Source organism: Macadamia integrifolia, chromosome 13, assembly GCF_013358625.1.
Source record: "Macadamia integrifolia cultivar HAES 741 chromosome 13, SCU_Mint_v3, whole genome shotgun sequence".
Taxonomy (NCBI): domain Eukaryota; kingdom Viridiplantae; phylum Streptophyta; class Magnoliopsida; order Proteales; family Proteaceae; genus Macadamia; species Macadamia integrifolia.
This window is the reverse complement of record NC_056569.1, coordinates 24,442,226-24,461,068: the sequence shown is the minus strand read 5'-3', so window position 1 is coordinate 24,461,068 and position 18,843 is coordinate 24,442,226. Positions and strand designations below refer to the sequence as shown.

Genomic DNA, 18,843 nt, shown 5'->3' with positions numbered 1-18,843 from the left:
TTTCCCATTTATTAATTTTTCCTCCCGAGTTCCCACCTATTTAATTTTTTTAATTATTATTTTTTATTATTATTGTTATTATTTAATAAAATTCCCCCAATTCCTCTCAAGTAGGGGTGAAACAGGGCCGGGTTGGGCCGAGCTTCTTAAAACCCTAACCCAACCCTAGGTCTTCAAAATTTAACTCAGGTCCAACCCAACCCTGTCGGGTTCATATTTAGGCTCAATCCTGTCGAATTCATACCAACCCAACCTGACCCTAATTGACCCTATTAGGGCCAGGTTGAGTCGGGTTGGGTCTGAGTTGGGTTGACATTGGCTTCTATAATGGTTGGATTAACCTTGTTTGACATGTTTTTTCCATTCATGTCACATATATTAAAAAATTATAGAAGAATAAAATACCTATTGGAGTCCTAATTTCTATTATAATAGTTATAATAATGCAAGGTTAAATTTCGGGCCGGGTTGAGACCTCAACCCTAACCCAACCCAACCCTGACCCAGGGTTGGGGTTTTTCAACCCTAACTCGCCCTCAGGATAAAAAAAACTTGGCACAAACCTTGTTTGGGCTCAGGGTGGGCTAGGGCAGGTTCGGGTTATCAGGGTTAAACTTTCACCCCTACTCACAGGTTGCTTCTTGGTGGTTGTAATAATTTAGTAGAAGAATATCTTTTGAGTAGGAGTGTAGGGGCCAATGAGAGCACACCTAGAAGTAACAACAAGGTGGACATTTTCACCTTTCATGGGGAGGGGGTGGTCATTTGTTCATCTCTATGTCTGGAGAGAAAGCATTCTCCCTAATTTATTTTACATTTTAATGATAGAAAGAATTTTACCCTATAGGGTGTATCTATGTCAAGACATAGTGGGTACAAAAAAACTGCATTGCCTGCACTAAAGATGCTTGCATATACCCTCCCTTTGGGCATAGACGTTAGTGTGTATGTCCATTATCGGGTAACATTCTCTCACCTACATGTCCATTATCAGTTAACATTCTCTCACCTACATTAATGTAAGGGATAAGTAAATCAAGGAAGAAATAACAATACCCACCAGTGTGTCCCTACTCCTAGACACAACGGGAAAGAAAAGATAGCACTACCCCGTACTGAAGATACTTCCTTCCATCCTCTCATTGGCCCACATGCTATCATGTACCTGTGGCAGCGGAGGTATCGTTCTATTACCTATTAATTAATTAACAAAAGGGGCAAAATGACCAGCTTCTTACTCAAGAAATGAAAATTGATGTTCCTATTGATGCTTCCTAGTGTATTTTCATCGGCCTTGTACACACATAGGAATAGCACTCTTCTATAGCTTTATAGGAAACACTATTAGCGTTTATCCACCACATTTATTTATTAGGCATAGGCATGGATTCTTAGAGTTAATTACAAATTTACTATCAAGAGGCTAGTGTATGCCAATAATTGAGATACATATTTTTTTTTATTTAATTTAGGGAGAGGCATCCTCACAATGTTAGCGTGGAATGGTGGACTGTATAGGAACGTAACCTCAAAAGCGATGTTGAAGGTAATGAAAAAATAATAATAAACAATACACAGGTTTATGAGCTTCGGCAAGATCGCCTACATACTCGGTGAGATGAGATTATGTTTTACTATCAATGGAGAATATAGTTACAGTGCTCGTTTTCATACCTCTCAGAATTGTTTACAGAGAAAATAAACCTCGCTATCAATGGTAAACCGTCGTTCTATCGAGGGCCCACACTAGTACTCCCAGAGTTAAACTATGATAAAATAAAAGATATCGTACACCAATACATAGTCTTCCACGACCAATGGAATGTGAATTGTGGAAAATGATATACTTCTTTTTTAAAGGTAAAAAGAATGATATAATCCATATGAGGCGCATGGAAGAGGTAACAGAGAAAACAGAAATAATAAAAAGAAAACTCATGTAAAAGCACAAAAACATGTGATGAACTTTTTATCTTTATTTTCCACGTCCATAGTTTCTCCTTTGATCAAGGGATTTGGATGGTGCCCATAGAGTGCAATAATGAGTATTATCAACCACTCGTTAATGGAAAGCAGGCATTTATAGTCATTGATGATCATTGATTTTCTTCAATCACAAAGGAAATTTTTTTACATATTTTATCATATAAAAAAGGATGCAATTCTGTTACCTACAAGAAGTTGTAACCCTCTTTTAATTGTTCATTTATCTTATTTCCATAAATTATTCAACGCATTATTAAATTTAGGAATACAAATATGTTTTCAATAAGTTGAAAGTTATTTAATATGATATTTATGTGAAATGACATGATCTATTGATTGGTCATTCTCATGAAAAAGATTCTAATTTGCCTTGCGACCAAAAGCTTTTCTCTTCAAAATAATTGGGAGAAGATTGCCTAAAAGGCATCATCGCCCCTACACCTTCGCATCGGCTAGTGTGAACACTAGTAGAAACATCAACAAAAAGGTGAGATTTTTGCCTTTCAGTCATTTCTTCACCACCCCACCCCAGAAAAAAAAAAAATTGTATCAGGGCAGAGGGACCATGCTACATTTTACGTTTTTGTTTTTTTAATAAATAATTTTTGACAAATAATGAACAGAAAAAGAACCCTGCTAGTTTGGACATTTCGTGGGGGTGCAAAATGACCTTGCTAGCCCTCCACATTAGTGGAGGTGTTCCCCCCACCCCTTCGATTGACCCTCAGGTATATTTTCTACCAATTGAGAAGCGTTATGTCTTTTCAACATCGTGAATCTTTTTTTTTTTTTTAAGGAGGGGATGAGCTAACAACAAGGAGGTTCGAACCCGAGACCTCCTAGTGAGCATGGGCTTTTTACGCACCATAGCACACCAACTACACTTGGCAATTGTTGTTTGTAAGCCAATTTTTACTCAAGCTATCAAAATAAGGAAAGAACATTGGATTCTTCAAAGCTCAACATTTCATCTTTTTAGTTCAAAATTTTCTTATGGAAAATCCTCCAGAACTGATACATTTTCTTAATTTAAAACCTCCTAGTCTTTACCCAAAAAAAATTTAAAACCTCGTAAGTGTGGGTTTTGCACACCACCACCTCACAAATGCACTAGGCAGTTGTTCTCTACGAGTATCAGTTTTATTTCGCTTATTTATGAGTTTCATGCATGACTACTTTACTAGGAGCGTACGAATTTAAATCTTGAAAATTGGCTCGATCTTTTTTTTTTTTTTTTTGGGTGGAAAGAATTGGCCCCGCCGATACCAGTCTAGATCAGTCTAGATTGATGTATTTTACTCTTACTTTTCATAAAATATAGGTTTTTTCTGATGATTTTACCCTATATGTTATACATATCGATATCAGTCCAGTCAATATCAATCCGATCCAACCAATCCAATACCAATACTAAATGAAACCTGATTGCGACAGTTGAATTGAGGGTGCTCACGTCCATCTTCTCTATCACCGCTTAACCTTTATTGCAAGCACAAATTGCAATCTTTTTCCAGTTACAAAATCCAAACCCTAACAATATCTTGTACAACATCTCCAGATGGATTGCTGATCTTAATTTTGCTTCATCATCACCAACACCTTCAGTTGCTGTGAAATCCCAAACCATACAATATCCGGTGCATCCTCTTTTACATATCAGTGATCATCCACTTGTAATCTTTGATTAAAAGAGCAACCTAATGCACAAGACTCATGCTATTGCAAAATCGGCAAGGAGCAAATATATGCAACCTCATCCCTGCATCGCAACAGAGACTCTTTCCAAATTTTGAACCTATAACCAACTATGATGATAGTTTCAATTCAGAAGCAGATCCTCGCAAGTGTGCCCAACGAACAGCCGAGGGCTGGAAATGAAGCAAGTTAGGCTTCTGCCATCCTGGTTATAGTGCACCGTATCAGTTCTCACTAATACCGATACTGCAATTATCAACCATATCAGACACTCTTGCCCTCAAAGATACCATTACAGGTCTTTGATACCACTGATACGGTATTGGGCAGGTATCGGTACTTGATTCCAGCACGGAGATCCGATCCTGAAACCAAAAACCATGGTCTCTCATATAGCTTAAATAGGCCAACAATAAAAGATGACATCCACGAAGATCCACTTGTGTCTTGTGACTCATCTCATAGACCATAACTTTATACACACAATTTGGGGGTTTTGGCCATTCTCTTCCAACTTCGGAAGTCTTGACCTTTTCCCATGCATTATACATTTAACAGATTGCTAACCCCCAACCCCAGTGGCCACAGTCCACACATCCCCCACCCCTGACCAGTAGAGCATCCTCCTACTCTGCTAAAACAACAATACAACATACTACTTTGAACAGACAACCCTCGAGCTTCTGCCTTTGCCAAAAATCAAGAGGTTCACAAAATATGTCAACCAGATCTCACCACACCATGAGAATTTGTTTTGGAATTCAAACAAGTTCCAGATGTTACAGAACATCATTCGTTTCCTCCTTGTTCACACAAGTCTAGCAATGCCAAGGTCTGAAAAGATATTTAGCAAAGAGTCCTGGTCAGTGCTCAGGCAACCATCACATAACAAAGGTATGATATAGAATCACTGAAACTGATGTATTTTGAAAAGTGCAAAATAGAATTCATATTGGAAGTGTTGGGCCTCATAAAATAGTCGACTACAAAAGGAATTAGAAGGGAAAAAATGTGTAGCCAATTGTAATCCAAAGTTACTGATTTGTTGTACAATGGTTCCAAGCTAAATGAATGTTTCAGAGTTTTTACTTATTTCTCCACCATTTACTTTCCCTTCCACTTTAACAATTGGGCTAGGATATGAACTACAGCACCAAACATAAAATTGAAGAAGCTATCAAGGGCATGAATCCATTTAAACCAGAAAAAAAAAAGCACCCAAAAGTGTGCGTGTCAAACAAGTTGTGGTTGTGCATTTTGGCCTCTTCCCAGAAGGGGGGAAGAAAGAAAAAGTTCAGTGAGACTTGCTCCCAATGCAGAGTTTGTTGACTTGTCAAATGGAAGTGAGGAAAACCTTACTTTTTTTAGAAACCATGTCCCAACTACCCTGCCTCACCAGTTTTGTGAAAAAACTGAGGAAAGGGAGAATCAATGGGGAGGATAAGAGAACTTGGAGAACAAAATGAAGGCAGACTGCCACCTGCCATTTTATTCTTTTCTTGCAACAACCGCGGAAAACATATTTCTTGATAAATATTTCTCTTTTCATTTCTATCATCTCTCTCATTTCTTTTTCACCCCCCCCCCTTTTTTTCTTTGGCACAACAACCAAATGAATGAACATTGCTCGCAGGTAATTGCCCACAAAAGCAGCAGCCATGGTGTAGTTATCACACAGTTTCTAACAGTATGTCATCATTTAAACTTGTAGACTTGAAACAGCATCATGAAATAAACCAGGACTGTCAAAATGATTCTTATGTGCCACAACTGCACTCATTACATCACATATTGCTTTTGGTTAGAAGCCTTCAATGGATTAGGCATCCGAATCCAAATCAATCAGTTTTCAGTTCATTTGCATTGGGTTAAACATCCTTTATAAGCCACCTATGATAAACCAAATGGGCCTAGTTTACCATCCCTTACCCCCACCCCTAAAACACACAAACAAAAAGTCTAACAAATCTTAATAAGATCTTTTAAAAATTTAGGGTTTTAGGCTACCTCAACCAAACTTGAAGGGACTAAATTTTTCCTTTTTAGAAAAACGGCAACCGCAGGAGTAGGCCTCAGTCACAGGTAACACTGGAGCCAAGCCACAGACTTAGCAAGGTCTTGTCCAACATAAGTCAATAAGCTAGGAAGGCAAGTCAACTTGGACCAAGTCACTAAGTTGAATCTAAGTTAGAAAAAAAAGCAAACAAATGCTTTAAAAACAGGCCAAAGGTGGGATACTAACAAGTATACAAGTGTCAAAAACACGGCTACAACACAAAGCCCACTCTTCTTCCCCCCCCCCCCCAAAAAAAAAAAAAAAGATGCATGCAACCAAAACATAAGCAAATATAGACAGACAGATGTTAACAATCCATATGAACTAAGGTTTTATGATACCTCTGGTATGGAGAGCTCAAGACGAAATTTGGGACCATCATAATGATGCAGAACAGGCCTGAAAGCATCTTCTTCGAGCGCCTTGCAGAGTTTTCTTACACGGATCCGCACCTAACAATTTTGCCAATATGAACAGTGAGGGATTCCTGCCTCCATACTAAAAGAGGAGAGTATACAATGCATCAACCTCCATACATTTACCTGTGCAGGAAATCTTGATTCACCTTTACATTTCTTGTCTTCCCATGCTGTTGGGTCAATGTTTGTTCCCCCAAAACTGGCAGCCTGTAGAGAAAAGTCAGCAAAATAAGGAAATGGCTTAAGATCTCTATCAACAAACATAAAACAGTAGCCAGAAGCAGGATATATAGCCAGCATCAACAACAGCCCCCAACCCAACCGCAAAATGAATACCAATGAGACAGGGAATTATCAATGGAAGTAATTCATTTAATTAAGATCATAGGAAAATGGGCAGGTACTAACAACCATTACATTGCTTAGATTGGGATCACAGGGGGATTTACAAAATACATGGGGAATGAGCTGAGTTGACTCTGATTCTGACAGTTCAGATCTCGATAGCACCATGCATGCAGCTTTTTTAAATAATTTACCTTAAATCAATCACCCACTTCTCTGCCCCAAAATAAGCTTAGCAAACTAGACAGGAGAAATAATTTTACAAAATGCCGAAATATCATTTACTGGCGTCCCATGTTTTCCACTCAGAAATTTATTCATCATAAATAAGAATACATTAATAGAGAAACAACTTGATCTCTCTAACTGGAAAATAATTGAGTAAATCTCCTCATTTAAAAAATAATTAGCTATGAATTTAGAATGACAGAATAATCACCTACAGCTTCCATTTTTAACAACCATATTGATGAATGTGAATCATCAATGAGAAATTCAACTCATTTCTTCTAAGGGTGCTAAACTGGGTTTATCAAGTATTTTGATATAGAAAGTGAGATTAATTGATTGTTCTGTAACAATAAAATGGCAATTTCAAATATTACTCGATACCTTGCCAACACAATTGTTAGATTGGCAAGCCATAGGTGATTGTTACACTTCTCATTGGAATCCTACTTAACTATCATTAGAGAGGCTTGATCAATTCTTTTCCAAATCTGGAGGGAGATCATGATAGATTTCACATACATTAATTGTCGATCCTCAAGGAAGTTCAAGACAGAAACTCATTTATAATAACCAAGAGCAAGGAGAACAAAGCCATGCTTTTCACAGAGAATATTTTTTTTTTTTCCTGAATTAGAATATAACATCTTTACATTGGCTTTTCTGCTGTAATAGCTTGCCTAAAATTATTTAGGCCCTTCACCTAGCTTAGAAATAACAGAAAACATTTATTGGCATCATACATCTACTAGACAATGTGACAAAAAACCCATAAAAGAGCAAGCATGAAAATGGAAAGATCTTCCATTTGTAGCAGAAAATGCCTTCATTCATTAGCACCTGAAAATGGAAGAATGAACATCCCATGTTCTAGAAAAATAAAAAAGATGCATACCTCAAATATCCCGTGTAGCTGGTGAGTAGCATAATTGTACAGGAACAAAGGCAAACCCGGTGTTATGGCCCTTACAGAATCGCGATATCTGGGCGGCAAACCTGCATAATGAAAGTAAAAAATGACTCAATTTATTTTTCAGGGTTCAGAATTCAAGAAATCCTCACAAAAACCTCAGCAGTAGCTACAGAAGATGGCATTGGAGCCATTGCCCCCAACCACTTATGCAGTTAAGCAGTGTATGTTTGAGTTGTTCGGGAACCTTGTTATCAGGTCAAAGAATTGCAGTTTACCACTCCTAAACTTCAAGAAATAACTAGAAAATCCAATTCCAGAAAAATAGTACTTCTCAATGACTAAGATAAATATTTTACTAGTGAAATAGAACTTGATAAGTATCTAACATACCGAAAAGCTGTCGCTTCAGGTCTTCCTGCATTGTGTCGTTGTTACACACAAATATGTAACCACCAAGCACCTCATTTCTTGGAAGCGTCTCCGCTGAAGGCAATGTCTTAAACCGTTTCTCAGCAGCATTGTTACTATTGTTGATGCTGCTACTACTATTAGTGTTGTTATTGTTGTTGTTCTTGTTGTTGTTGTTTACTACCTTAGTGAGGCTGCCATTAGGGCTGGAAATATTACCTCCAACAACCACATTAACGTTTCCAGTGCCTTTCTGATACAACGTCTTCGCGTTATATAAACCATTCAAATAGCCAGCCTTGTTGACAGGCTCGTTCAGCTTAGAATCCAAACTCAACATCCCGAAATTAAAGCTCTCAAACTTGTTATCTTCCTGGAACCCAATTTTCTCTGTCGGTTTCATTTCCATGGCGGTCTTAGTGGGATCGAGGTTGTTCATTCTTAAGCCCTTAGATCTAGTCTGTTCAGCCAATTTCGAAGCAGCCATCAACCATTTCTGATCCTCCGAAGAGGAACCAGACTGTCCACGTAGTTCATCCCCCAGTTGCCAAAAGCTTCGCTGACTGTCCATCATTGAAGCTTTCTTCACACAAATTAAGCATCGATTGTCTCAGAAATGGAAAATTTTGGGGAAACAAAAAACGATTGAAAACAGTTGCAAACATTTAAGTAGATCCACATTCCATTCCAAAAGGAATCGAATAACAAAAAAAGGAAGAAGGGTTTTCCACTTACCTAACGAGCCAGTAGTGACTCTGGCTCAGCGTAGATGGTATAAGACAGGCACCGGAACGATCGGATCTACAAACCTCCAGAGGAGAGAAGATCAAGCGAAACAAGAAAGGGAAATCTTCTTAGGAATCAAACAATCAAGAAGGGAAAGGAAAGGGAACTTGGGAGAAAAAAATTTGGTTTTTGAAGACTTGCGACGACGGGAAGATGAGAAATGGACTGGCACAGTGAACTTTTGGTGAGATCTTATTTATATCTAAACGTTGCGATTACGAACAACCCTGTAAAGTAACAAAATTACAGGAATACCTAATTGCCTGCGAAGCACCGAGTCACCGACAGACTACACAGTGCCCACTGTTCTACTTCAGGAAACCTGCGACATATACACTACGATTGGGATCACCGACGTAGGATGATTTCGATTCTAAGGTGAAGATCTATCCATTTGGCCCATTTTCGGATGTAGAAGAGTAGTAATTTGTATAGAGATATGAAATAACAGTACAGCAGAGAAAAGATTAAAGAGGAAATTACCTATATCCGCTAGATAAGAAGAAAATTCCAAGATAAATAAATATGAAATTTGTTTTATGTTCATTAGTTAACATTTTGAAAAGATTTACTTAATGTTTGAAATTTGTTTTACAATCTTTACCAAAAAGAAATTTATTTTACATTTATTAGTTATCATTTGGAAAAGATTTACTTAATCTCTAAGAAGCAATTAGTAAATGAACTTCCTAAAATACCCCAAATTCAATTTATCTTTTTAAATTTATCATTTTATTCAAAAATCAGAATGGAGGTTCTCACTTCTCATCGTCAATTTCACAACGAACTAGGTTGCAAACCATGATGGGTCGAGGTGGCTCATCTTTATTGGTCCTAGACAGTGAGAAGGGGGAGTTCATCAAGGCTCCAACAAGATTGAGACAGAAGATGATACCTAAAGCTCATACCTTTGCGGTGAAGAGTCACAACGAGATGAAAAAGAATGAGTAAGAATGAGATGATGCAACCCTAATTCCAATGAATGGTGTAAAAAGACCATCTTTATGCTCATTGGGAATTACCTTACAAAGAGGTCCAAGTCTTTTTTTCAACAGTTTACTAATGATAATTGTGTGTTCAACCAACAACCTCAAATAAACATAGATCATGAAGCCATGAAATGGCAAATGACTATTATGTAGAACGCACAATTGCTAGGACATTCTTAGGCATTTGCAAAATTCATAGACCATAGAATAACATAAAAGGATTCTACCAAAAGAAATCACTAGAATCTTAAATATCATAAATAGTTGCTACCACTTAAAGAGGGGGAGAGATACTTGAATCTTGAATTTAATCAAGAACCTCCTTGTTGTCTATCTCAGCTTGAAGGTGGGTAAAATCATAATGGAACGCTTATAATAGCACCAATATAATGGCAAGCGTGAGGTATAGTAGCATCCTAATTCACTGATAGATCCCCTGTGTTGGAGCAACTCTACATCCTTTGCAGTGAGCGATGAAGTTCAGTGAACATCGGATGACTGAGAACATCGGGACATACGTCCAAAAGAGCTCTCAGTCACCCGATGTTTAATGCACTAATGCAATGACTATAGACAATATTTATTGATGATGGAGATTTCATCTGATAACCATTTCAACGAACATTCGAAGAACAAATGATTAATTATTTTTCTTACAAGCTTTGCAGAGGGTTATGCGCCGGAAAATTGTCAAAGTTATATGTAGGTTTTCCTTAACTTAATCTTGTATTTTTTTTATTTTTTACCACATGTGGATCAACTATTTATTTTGTTGGTAGAATTGTTTTATGCATATAAATGTGTAAGAAAAAGATAGAAATGGTGGGCCCCATGATGCCTTCATGTATGGCAGTTTGGGATGAAGGAATCGCAGCTCCAACAAGATTACAGGAGTAACAGGACAGATCACCAATTAAAATCCTGTCTTTTGACTTTTGTTAAGAAAAAAGGCCTGTGATCTTCGTTGCTGTAGATTCCTCCTGCATAATGAGTAGTAGAAGCTTTCGGTGATCAGAGATCATCAGATCGAAGGTCCCGAGGCTTTGGGTTGAAGGGATTTTGGCATTTTTGCTTTCAGCAGAAGGGGTTTGATGGTTCGTATGGATCGAAAGAAGTTGGTAGTGGCGATCGTTTTGCTGATCGCTGGGAGTGCGACAGCCGAGTATGTTCGGCCGAAGCCTCGGAAAACGTTAGATTTTCCGTGGAAGGCAAAGCATACTTCTCTTCCCCAACAGGTAAAAATGTCTTTTTTTTTTTTTTTTTTTTTTTTTTTTACTTCCGCCCCTTTTCAGTTTTCTCTGGTCTCATGCTTTTAGTTTTGTAGGAGATGAAATGGAAGATCAGATTTATTTTTTTTTCTTTATATATTTTCCTGTGACTGAATCTGGGTCAATTCATGTTGGATGATCTGTGCTTTTTAAGTAATTATTTTGTAGATTTGCTTTTTGTAGCAATTTGGGGGAAAAAGATTCCTTTCTTTAATTAACTATATTTTTGTTGTACCAACTCCCACTAATTTTAGTACAACCTTATAAGCATGAATCTTAGCCAGAAGGTCCAGTAGTAGTTAGTCTCTTTTCTGTCAGTGTCTTTGCGTCGGTAAAGAATTTAGTTTGGATAATTGGGAATACTAAAGTCTCAATTGTGTATAGCCGAAATTTCAAAATATTAAGGTTTGTGTTTGGGTCGTAATTGGAATTCAGATCACAGTGGTGTCTTCATATGCAGAATTCCATTGGTAAAACCCAGATCACGGCAGGAGGCTTTTTTTGTGAATGATTGTAGGAGCGTTTCCTGTGTAGGCAAAAGTTTTCTTACTGGGTATGTCTGGAGAGGTTCTCCAGACAGGCACTCCAAATTGTGCTTCTAGGAATAATGATGGTGGCAATTATGCAGAATGGTCTGAATATGTCATGTATCAAATTTTGGACTTTAATTCAATTATATACCCTCGCGTCCATGCATCCCCTCGTAGTCCCTACTACCCTCTTGGTAATCTGAGATTTGCTCAGTGCGTTGTTCTGCCATGTGATCAACTCCGTTTCATATGGAAAGACATTTGAACAAGGGACCTTGGAGTCTACATATCTGCAAAATTTCAGCATCATCTGACCTGCCATGTGGCAGAACTAGGTGTCCATCCATGGATCACTCCTAAATTGTCCATGTAGGACCTCTGCCATCTATTTAATCTCTTGTACCTTTCCCCTTAGATGCCGAATTGATCTTATTTATTCCAGACATGATGAGCGTAGCATCTACTTTTCTATAACCATTTTTGTTAGTCTGGTATACAAATTAGCTATCTCATTTGGTTCATAATAGTTTCTTCCTCCGTACTGTGTTATAATTTGGTTCAATTTTACTCGCATGACTGATTGGTTCTTGTAGGTTCACATCTCTCTGGCAGGAGAAAAGCACATGCGTATCACATGGGTCACTGATGACGAATCCTCTCCTTCTGTTGTTGAATATGGAACAACACCTGGAAAATATACAGCCTTAGCTCAAGGGGAAACCACATCATACAGCTATTTGTTGTATAGTTCCGGAAAGATACACCACACTGTCATTGGACCTCTGGAAGATGATACAGTTTACTTTTACCGGTGTGGAGGAGAAGGTTCAGAGTTCAAGCTTAAGACTCCTCCCTCTAAGTTCCCAATTACCTTTGCTGTGGGTGGAGACCTTGGTCAGACAGGCTGGACTGCGTCAACCCTTGACCACATTGGCCGGTGTGACCATGACATGTATCTGCTTCCAGGGGACCTCTCTTATGCAGATTACATGCAGTACCGATGGGACACATTCGGTGAGTTGGTGCAACCCCTTGCAAGTGCAAGGCCATGGATGGTAACTCAAGGAAATCATGAAGAAGAGAGTATACCATTCTTTAAGGCAGGGTTTGCATCGTATAATGCCAGGTGGAAGATGCCATTTGAGGAGAGCGGATCAAATTCAAATCTTTATTATTCTTTTGAAGTTGCAGGAGTTCACGTAATCATGCTCGGCTCTTATGCAGATTATGATCAGTACTCAGATCAATATAGCTGGCTGAAGGTGAACTCATTCTGCTCCTAAATTTTTCTTGCTTTTCCTTTCCTTTCTTTAGTTAGTGTAGTTGGTAATTCTGATAAAGTTGATTCATTCAGCACAAGTAAATTGGTGAAATGAATTACTAAGCTACTCAATAATGCTTCTTCAATTAAGGGAAAAGATTTTTCAAGGTTTTCTGGATTTTAATGAACAAAGAAACACAGTTATGTGATCATGATCCTGGCAAATATTTGCCCGCTTTGCATGTAAACTGAGCTCCCATGTCCTCTTCCCACATCATTTCCAAAGAGTACTGGACTCTTTTAACTCTTCACACAGATATTGAAAACCTTGGTCTCTAGTAATCTCTTTCTCTCTTGACTCAGCTTCAAAGTAATTAAGGAGTGAATCATCTCAAAATTAAGACTATTTCAGCAACACTTGTGAAATTATGAATGATCATGTACTCTCTGCATGATATTTCTTTTCATCATATAAAGAAAGATTCTTGTTATGCTGTGTGTGTAGGCTGACCTCTCAAAAGTGGACCGGAATAAGACACAATGGCTGATAGTGCTATTTCATGCTCCATGGTATAACAGCAATAAGGCTCATCAAGGGGAGGGAGATGGTATGAAGGCTGCCATGGAACCTTTGCTTTATGCTGCTGGGGTGGATATCGTGCTTGCTGGCCATGTACATGCTTATGAACGATCAGTAAGTGGATGCTTTTTAGTCTTGCCTTCTAAACCTGCGGCACTTAGTTTACTGAAAAGGGGGAAGAGTGTGGGGTGGATGTCCAGACAAACCATCTAGAACTTGGATCTCTCAGTACATGACCTTCTTCTTTTAGCGACATGGTCTAGTGATGTCCATTAGTCAAAAGACTCCATTATATAGAGGACTTTTTCAGTTGGTCCCGTATTCTCGTCCAATTCTGTCAGCTCTAACCCCATCATATATTGGACTTTTCCCCTAATGATGCTGGATAAAAAAAAAAATGTCTAAGAAAGTGAACTTTCTTTTGAAATGTGGCTGGGTAACTCATGTGGTGAAGCTCCCAGTATAATGAGTAGGTGGTGCATAGGCCTAATTCAGGCCCATAACCTTTTCTAGATAAATCAAGAATTTAAGTGGCAAAGGCAATTCCTTATTTTGACATATGGTTGTTTGGGTGGCAGAAACGTGTCAACAATGGAAGATCAGACCCTTGCGGAGCTGTCCACATAACTGTCGGTGATGGAGGCAACAGGGAAGGTTTAGCGGATAAGTATGTCTCTCTCTCTTTGCATTTTCATTTTGAAAACTGGGTATTTGGTATCTTGTCATAGAATCATATAAAATGGAACTCATTATGGAATTTTCTAGGAACACAGGTTGTGATGGCTTTCATGAATTTTGCTGAGAAATTCCTTTCATCTTATGATTCTTACCAGTCTCAATTGCCCTCCTTGTGAGTGCTAATGTAGTACCTTCAAAGAGTTATTGATGTGATAAACTATTATTTGTTTGGAACCTTAGAATTGAAAGTTGCTGGGGTTGTAAGTTGAAACAAATGGTTAAGAGTCTATTTGACTTGGATTTGCATTAATGGTCGAAAGATCATGAGGCGACTCCCACACTTCTTCGGATTTCAAACTCCACCTATTTGTAGAACGTAGGAATTGAGTGAGACGCAAGGTAATTGTGGCAATGCTAGATTGGATGATTGGGTTTTTAGGATTCACATGCACATGTGGACATTTCAGATAAGCATTGTCTTCATCTAAGAGAACACATTGGCAGTTTATTTGTTAGTCTTAGGGAGGGACATACTTTCAACAATCTTTTTCAGGTCAAATAAGAGTATCAGTGCATAATTTATTTTCTGATCTGTATGGGTTTCCAATTTGTTGTTCTTTGCATTATACAGAATTTTGGCATGCTCTTTAATCAATCATTTTTTTTATGCATTTACAGATACATAAACCCAGAGCCAGAGTGGTCAATATTCCGTGAAGCAAGCTTTGGCCATGGTGAGCTCAAGATTTTGAATGCAACTCATGCATTCTGGGGCTGGCATAGGAATGATGATGATGAGCCTGTAAGGTCAGATCAAGTGTGGATAACCTCGTTGCGCAGTTCAGGGTGTCTTTCTGAGAAGAGGCATGAATTCAGGAAGATCCTCATGGAACCTTAGAAGAGGGAACATCTCAAGTATTTAATAACTAGTATAAAATGTCCAAGAAGGGACTTTTTGTAAATATACGTGGTGAAAGAATATATCATAGTAGTGTGCAACTTTAAAGTTTTTATGTCAATTAATAGATTGGGTGAGAGAGAGAGAGAGGTTTATGGTTTTCTCCAGTTTTTTTTTATGATATGTAAGCCAAAATACTTTGGTTATTTTACATCAACTTTACTTATAATAAAAAAACCCCATAAAACATCCATCTGTGGGTTGTCTAGATGGTTAGGGCGAATTGGGGATTATGGGGATAGGCGCACGGTCCCAAGTTTGATTCCCCATCTGTGCATTTATGATTTAAATAGAGATTGTGGTGGTGGGTTTGTTACATTAGTCTCCCCGAGGATGAGTCAAGGTGTGCGTAAGCTAACCTAGACACCTTGGTTAACAAAAGAAAAAAATATGTGATAAATTTGACTCTTACCAAGTAAGTGAACTTTGCAAATGATATTATCAGATTTTATTAAGGAATATATAATCTTTTTCTTTATTAGATTTAAACAATCTCCTTGAAATATCTTTCTTTATTAGTTCTCCTATATTTACCTCAAGAATTTTTGAAGCTTAATTAATGAATGCTTCTTTCTGAATCTAGGTTTGGTGGGTATAAGGGGAGCTTTCCAAGACTCGTGGACATATTTTCTAGGTCTACACCAATCCCATATTCATGAATTCGAAATTTGTCATACCAAAATACATGCTATTAATTTTATTGAGCTTAGTTCACTTATTTTCATAAAATTTTATCATTTTGGAAATTGATTATTCGACTAAATTAATGTATATCCTTTCTAGTTGATGTTCCCAGGTACGCTGAGAGTGGGGTGTGAATCAGTGGTTCCAAAAATTTCTTTATTTGAAACCTAACAAAAGCTTCCACTACGCAGTTCTAGATTGGCTAGAGCAATCCCATAATTACCAATCATGCAAACGACACGCCCATCTCACACTACAATGTGGATGTGTCTACCAGACAATGTTCCTCCACTCTGCACAACACGCACTTCAAATATATGTAGAAAAGTAAATGCGAGACAATAACATCAAATATACGTGATTCAGCCAAAGTGCCTACTCCACAAAGGAATACTCATATAGGGTTTCGTATTTCCTCAATACTCAACTTTTAACAGCCACAACGGCCCAAGAACCTATCCCTACTTTAATTTGAGATGCGACTCTGACAAGGGCAATAACCCCACACCCTAGACAAGCCCCAACTTGTTAGGTTCACAATTTTAAATCAATAAAAACCCAACCCAATACATCATTGATCTAGAGTTTCTCAACAATCAACAGACTCTAGAATACCAAAATAGGGATCTTAGATACGGATTACCTCGCCTTGTGTAATCCAATTGATGGTTGCTTGCTTGTCATATAGAAGAACATGCTCAAACCATCAACATAGCAGCAAAGCAGTAACCTTTCTTTCTTGTTCACAATCGAGTCTCCATTGCATGCTTAATAAAGGCAAAGTGTGATAGCCATCAAACTTACTTCTCCCTTCTTTCTCTATTTCTCTCTAGAACGGTTGCCAAGGGTTTTCTGTTTCGGTTTTGCAGTACTAGCCAAGACTCACGACCCCTCTAATCTGATATAGTATTCAATAGAAACCAACTCAAGGATGCCGTGTCAAAAACCAAGATTGAGAACCGCAGGACTCTCTGATAGAAGCAGTCCATAACTAACGAGGGATCCTCACCTTTTGAAACTCACTCTCTATTTCAAATTCTGCTAATATATTGAGCAACAGCAGCTCACGCACATGAAACAAGCGTCCCACTTCAATTAACTACTTTCTCGATGTCCAATGAGATACTGACACATAACATCAAGGAATTATTTTTAAAATCAGATTATATAACCTCCTTGTTGAAACAATAACACCACAACAACAAGCGTAGGTGATGTACACCTGTGTGAAAGGAGTTCTACTCCTATTGGACTGCTAACAATGCTTACCCATCACTTTTACAACTTCTAGCCGAAATTACCTTTCAATAATAGAGTCATGATTGAACTCTACTTTGCTGAACCGCTTTGTATATCATATAATAATGCTATATATAGGGCTGCTGTCCACTTGTACAAGAGCCCAATTCCATCAAAACATAAGAAATACTTCTATCCACGTACTAGAACTTCTTACAATTGCTGAAATTATAAGCTCTATGGTGCTTAATGACATCATTGTTCATAAACTGCTGAAGTATTAACTCCATAATGCTTGAATAACTTGAAACCTGTAGCCAAATTGATCAAATAATTCTACAAGTCCTCACCTTATAGTACAGCTGAACCATATTTTTGAACCATGAACCATTAGTGAGTTCTCAACTAGGCCGAACCAATTTATCATATTCCTAGTTGCCAACAATGACAACATGTGATCCCATTTCTCAACAATAATTCTGGTGAACCATGAATGCCTAGTTTCAGATCTTCTTCCTTTTTTTTTTTTTTTTCTCAAAATTATATTGTTCTATTACCATTTGTATCTTACTTAATTTCCTTCTTAGAAGAACGGAATTTCTTATTGACACCACTAAAGTGTAGAGTATTTTTAACCCTTACCCTTATTTACCCTAACTTAAAGTACTTTTGGGAATAAGAATATAAGACAAAGGGTATCAAAAGAAAAAGGGATCAAGTCCTAAAATATTTGTGTTGAGAAGCTTGGATTAATAATTATTAACTATTCAAGAATGCTTTAATAGGTTTTCATTTTTATCAAGAGGCTATGAAATGTTTGATTCGTCTAAATAAATAATACCTGCTTCCAACCATAATTATTATTTGCATCATAATGCATAAAGTCTAGTTTAGATTGATAAATGTTATGTTGTTTATTTCCTTAAATACTTGCTTGGCTTATCAATTTTTTAGGAATCCTTGCTTGGTTAAACAGTATTAGATGGTCACCTTATTTTTTGCTAGAAATTTATTTCATTAAATGAAAAGGAAGACAACATCAAACAACCATCTAAAAAAAATACTAACACCTCAAGCAAATCATATCCTCCCACCTTCAGTATTTCTGTATTTTCAAATCTCAACCTAGGACTAGTCCATCCTTGCCATCAGGCCACATTACCTAGACCATTTGATTGGTCCTTTGAGCCATTATTATTCTCTCACCTTTATTCCAATATTTAAATATCTTATCATATTTTATTAAGAAAGGGGTTTGCTGGTCTGCGGGCTATGGGGATTTGGGGGCATGGGAGTGAGAGATGACAAAAACTGAAGGTTTTCCAACATTTTGTCCAATAGCGTTGGGGAGAATATTTAATCTGCATGGTCTGGTGCTCCAAACGAAGGTGTCAGTTATCTGGTAAGCGGACCAGAAAACTTCTCCTTCTATTTTAGGAAAACAATGAGTTTTATAATCAGGATTATGAACATCATCCTTATAAAAAAATTTACAATTTTTTTATACGGGAAGTTTACTATCACTTCCCTACCTATATTTATTAAAACTCTCTGATCATTTTTCTTTTTCCTGATACTTTTATAGTTTTGGACTCTTACTTCTCTTTTCCCCTATTTTTTTTTAAATATCCAGATTACCCCTCATTTTATCTAGATCTTATTAAACGCTTTTCAAATTGATTGGCTCAAAAATGACATTGTGGAAAGATGACACAAATGTGTTTGTCTTGGATTGTCCAAATTAAGTGATTCGTATTGACATTGGTTGAGAACGATATAGATCTAATCTATATCGGTATTGGTTGAGAACGAGATCTAAT

The 18,843-nt window shown here is 37.5% G+C and overlaps 2 protein-coding genes across 3 annotated transcripts; one reads left to right on the top strand and one right to left on the bottom strand.

The window, feature by feature from the left end:
* Positions 1 to 4,047: 4,047 nt before the first annotated feature.
* Positions 4,048 to 9,003, bottom strand: LOC122059438 (B2 protein-like). Of its 2 annotated transcripts, none has more exons than XM_042622221.1 (6): positions 8,786 to 9,003; positions 8,033 to 8,633; positions 7,625 to 7,725; positions 6,280 to 6,363; positions 6,079 to 6,189; positions 4,048 to 4,515 (listed from the first exon to the last, which is right to left on the bottom strand). In XM_042622221.1, the coding sequence occupies exons 2-6, from the start codon at positions 8,622 to 8,624 to the stop codon at positions 4,471 to 4,473; spliced, it is 933 nt and encodes a 310-aa protein (XP_042478155.1). In that variant the 5' UTR covers positions 8,625 to 8,633; positions 8,786 to 9,003; the 3' UTR covers positions 4,048 to 4,470. The 2 variants fall into 2 exon arrangements, with proteins under 2 accessions (XP_042478155.1, XP_042478156.1); XM_042622222.1 differs by having other exon boundaries at positions 8,033 to 8,629.
* A 1,693-nt stretch (positions 9,004 to 10,696) lies between these two features.
* On the top strand, positions 10,697 to 15,291 carry LOC122059437 (purple acid phosphatase 18). Its single transcript, XM_042622219.1, has 5 exons — positions 10,697 to 11,060; positions 12,217 to 12,885; positions 13,390 to 13,578; positions 14,043 to 14,131; positions 14,821 to 15,291. Exons 1-5 carry the CDS (start codon positions 10,917 to 10,919, stop codon positions 15,038 to 15,040), a joined length of 1,311 nt encoding a protein of 436 aa, XP_042478153.1. The 5' UTR covers positions 10,697 to 10,916; the 3' UTR covers positions 15,041 to 15,291.
* The last annotated feature ends 3,552 nt before the right edge of the window (positions 15,292 to 18,843 follow it).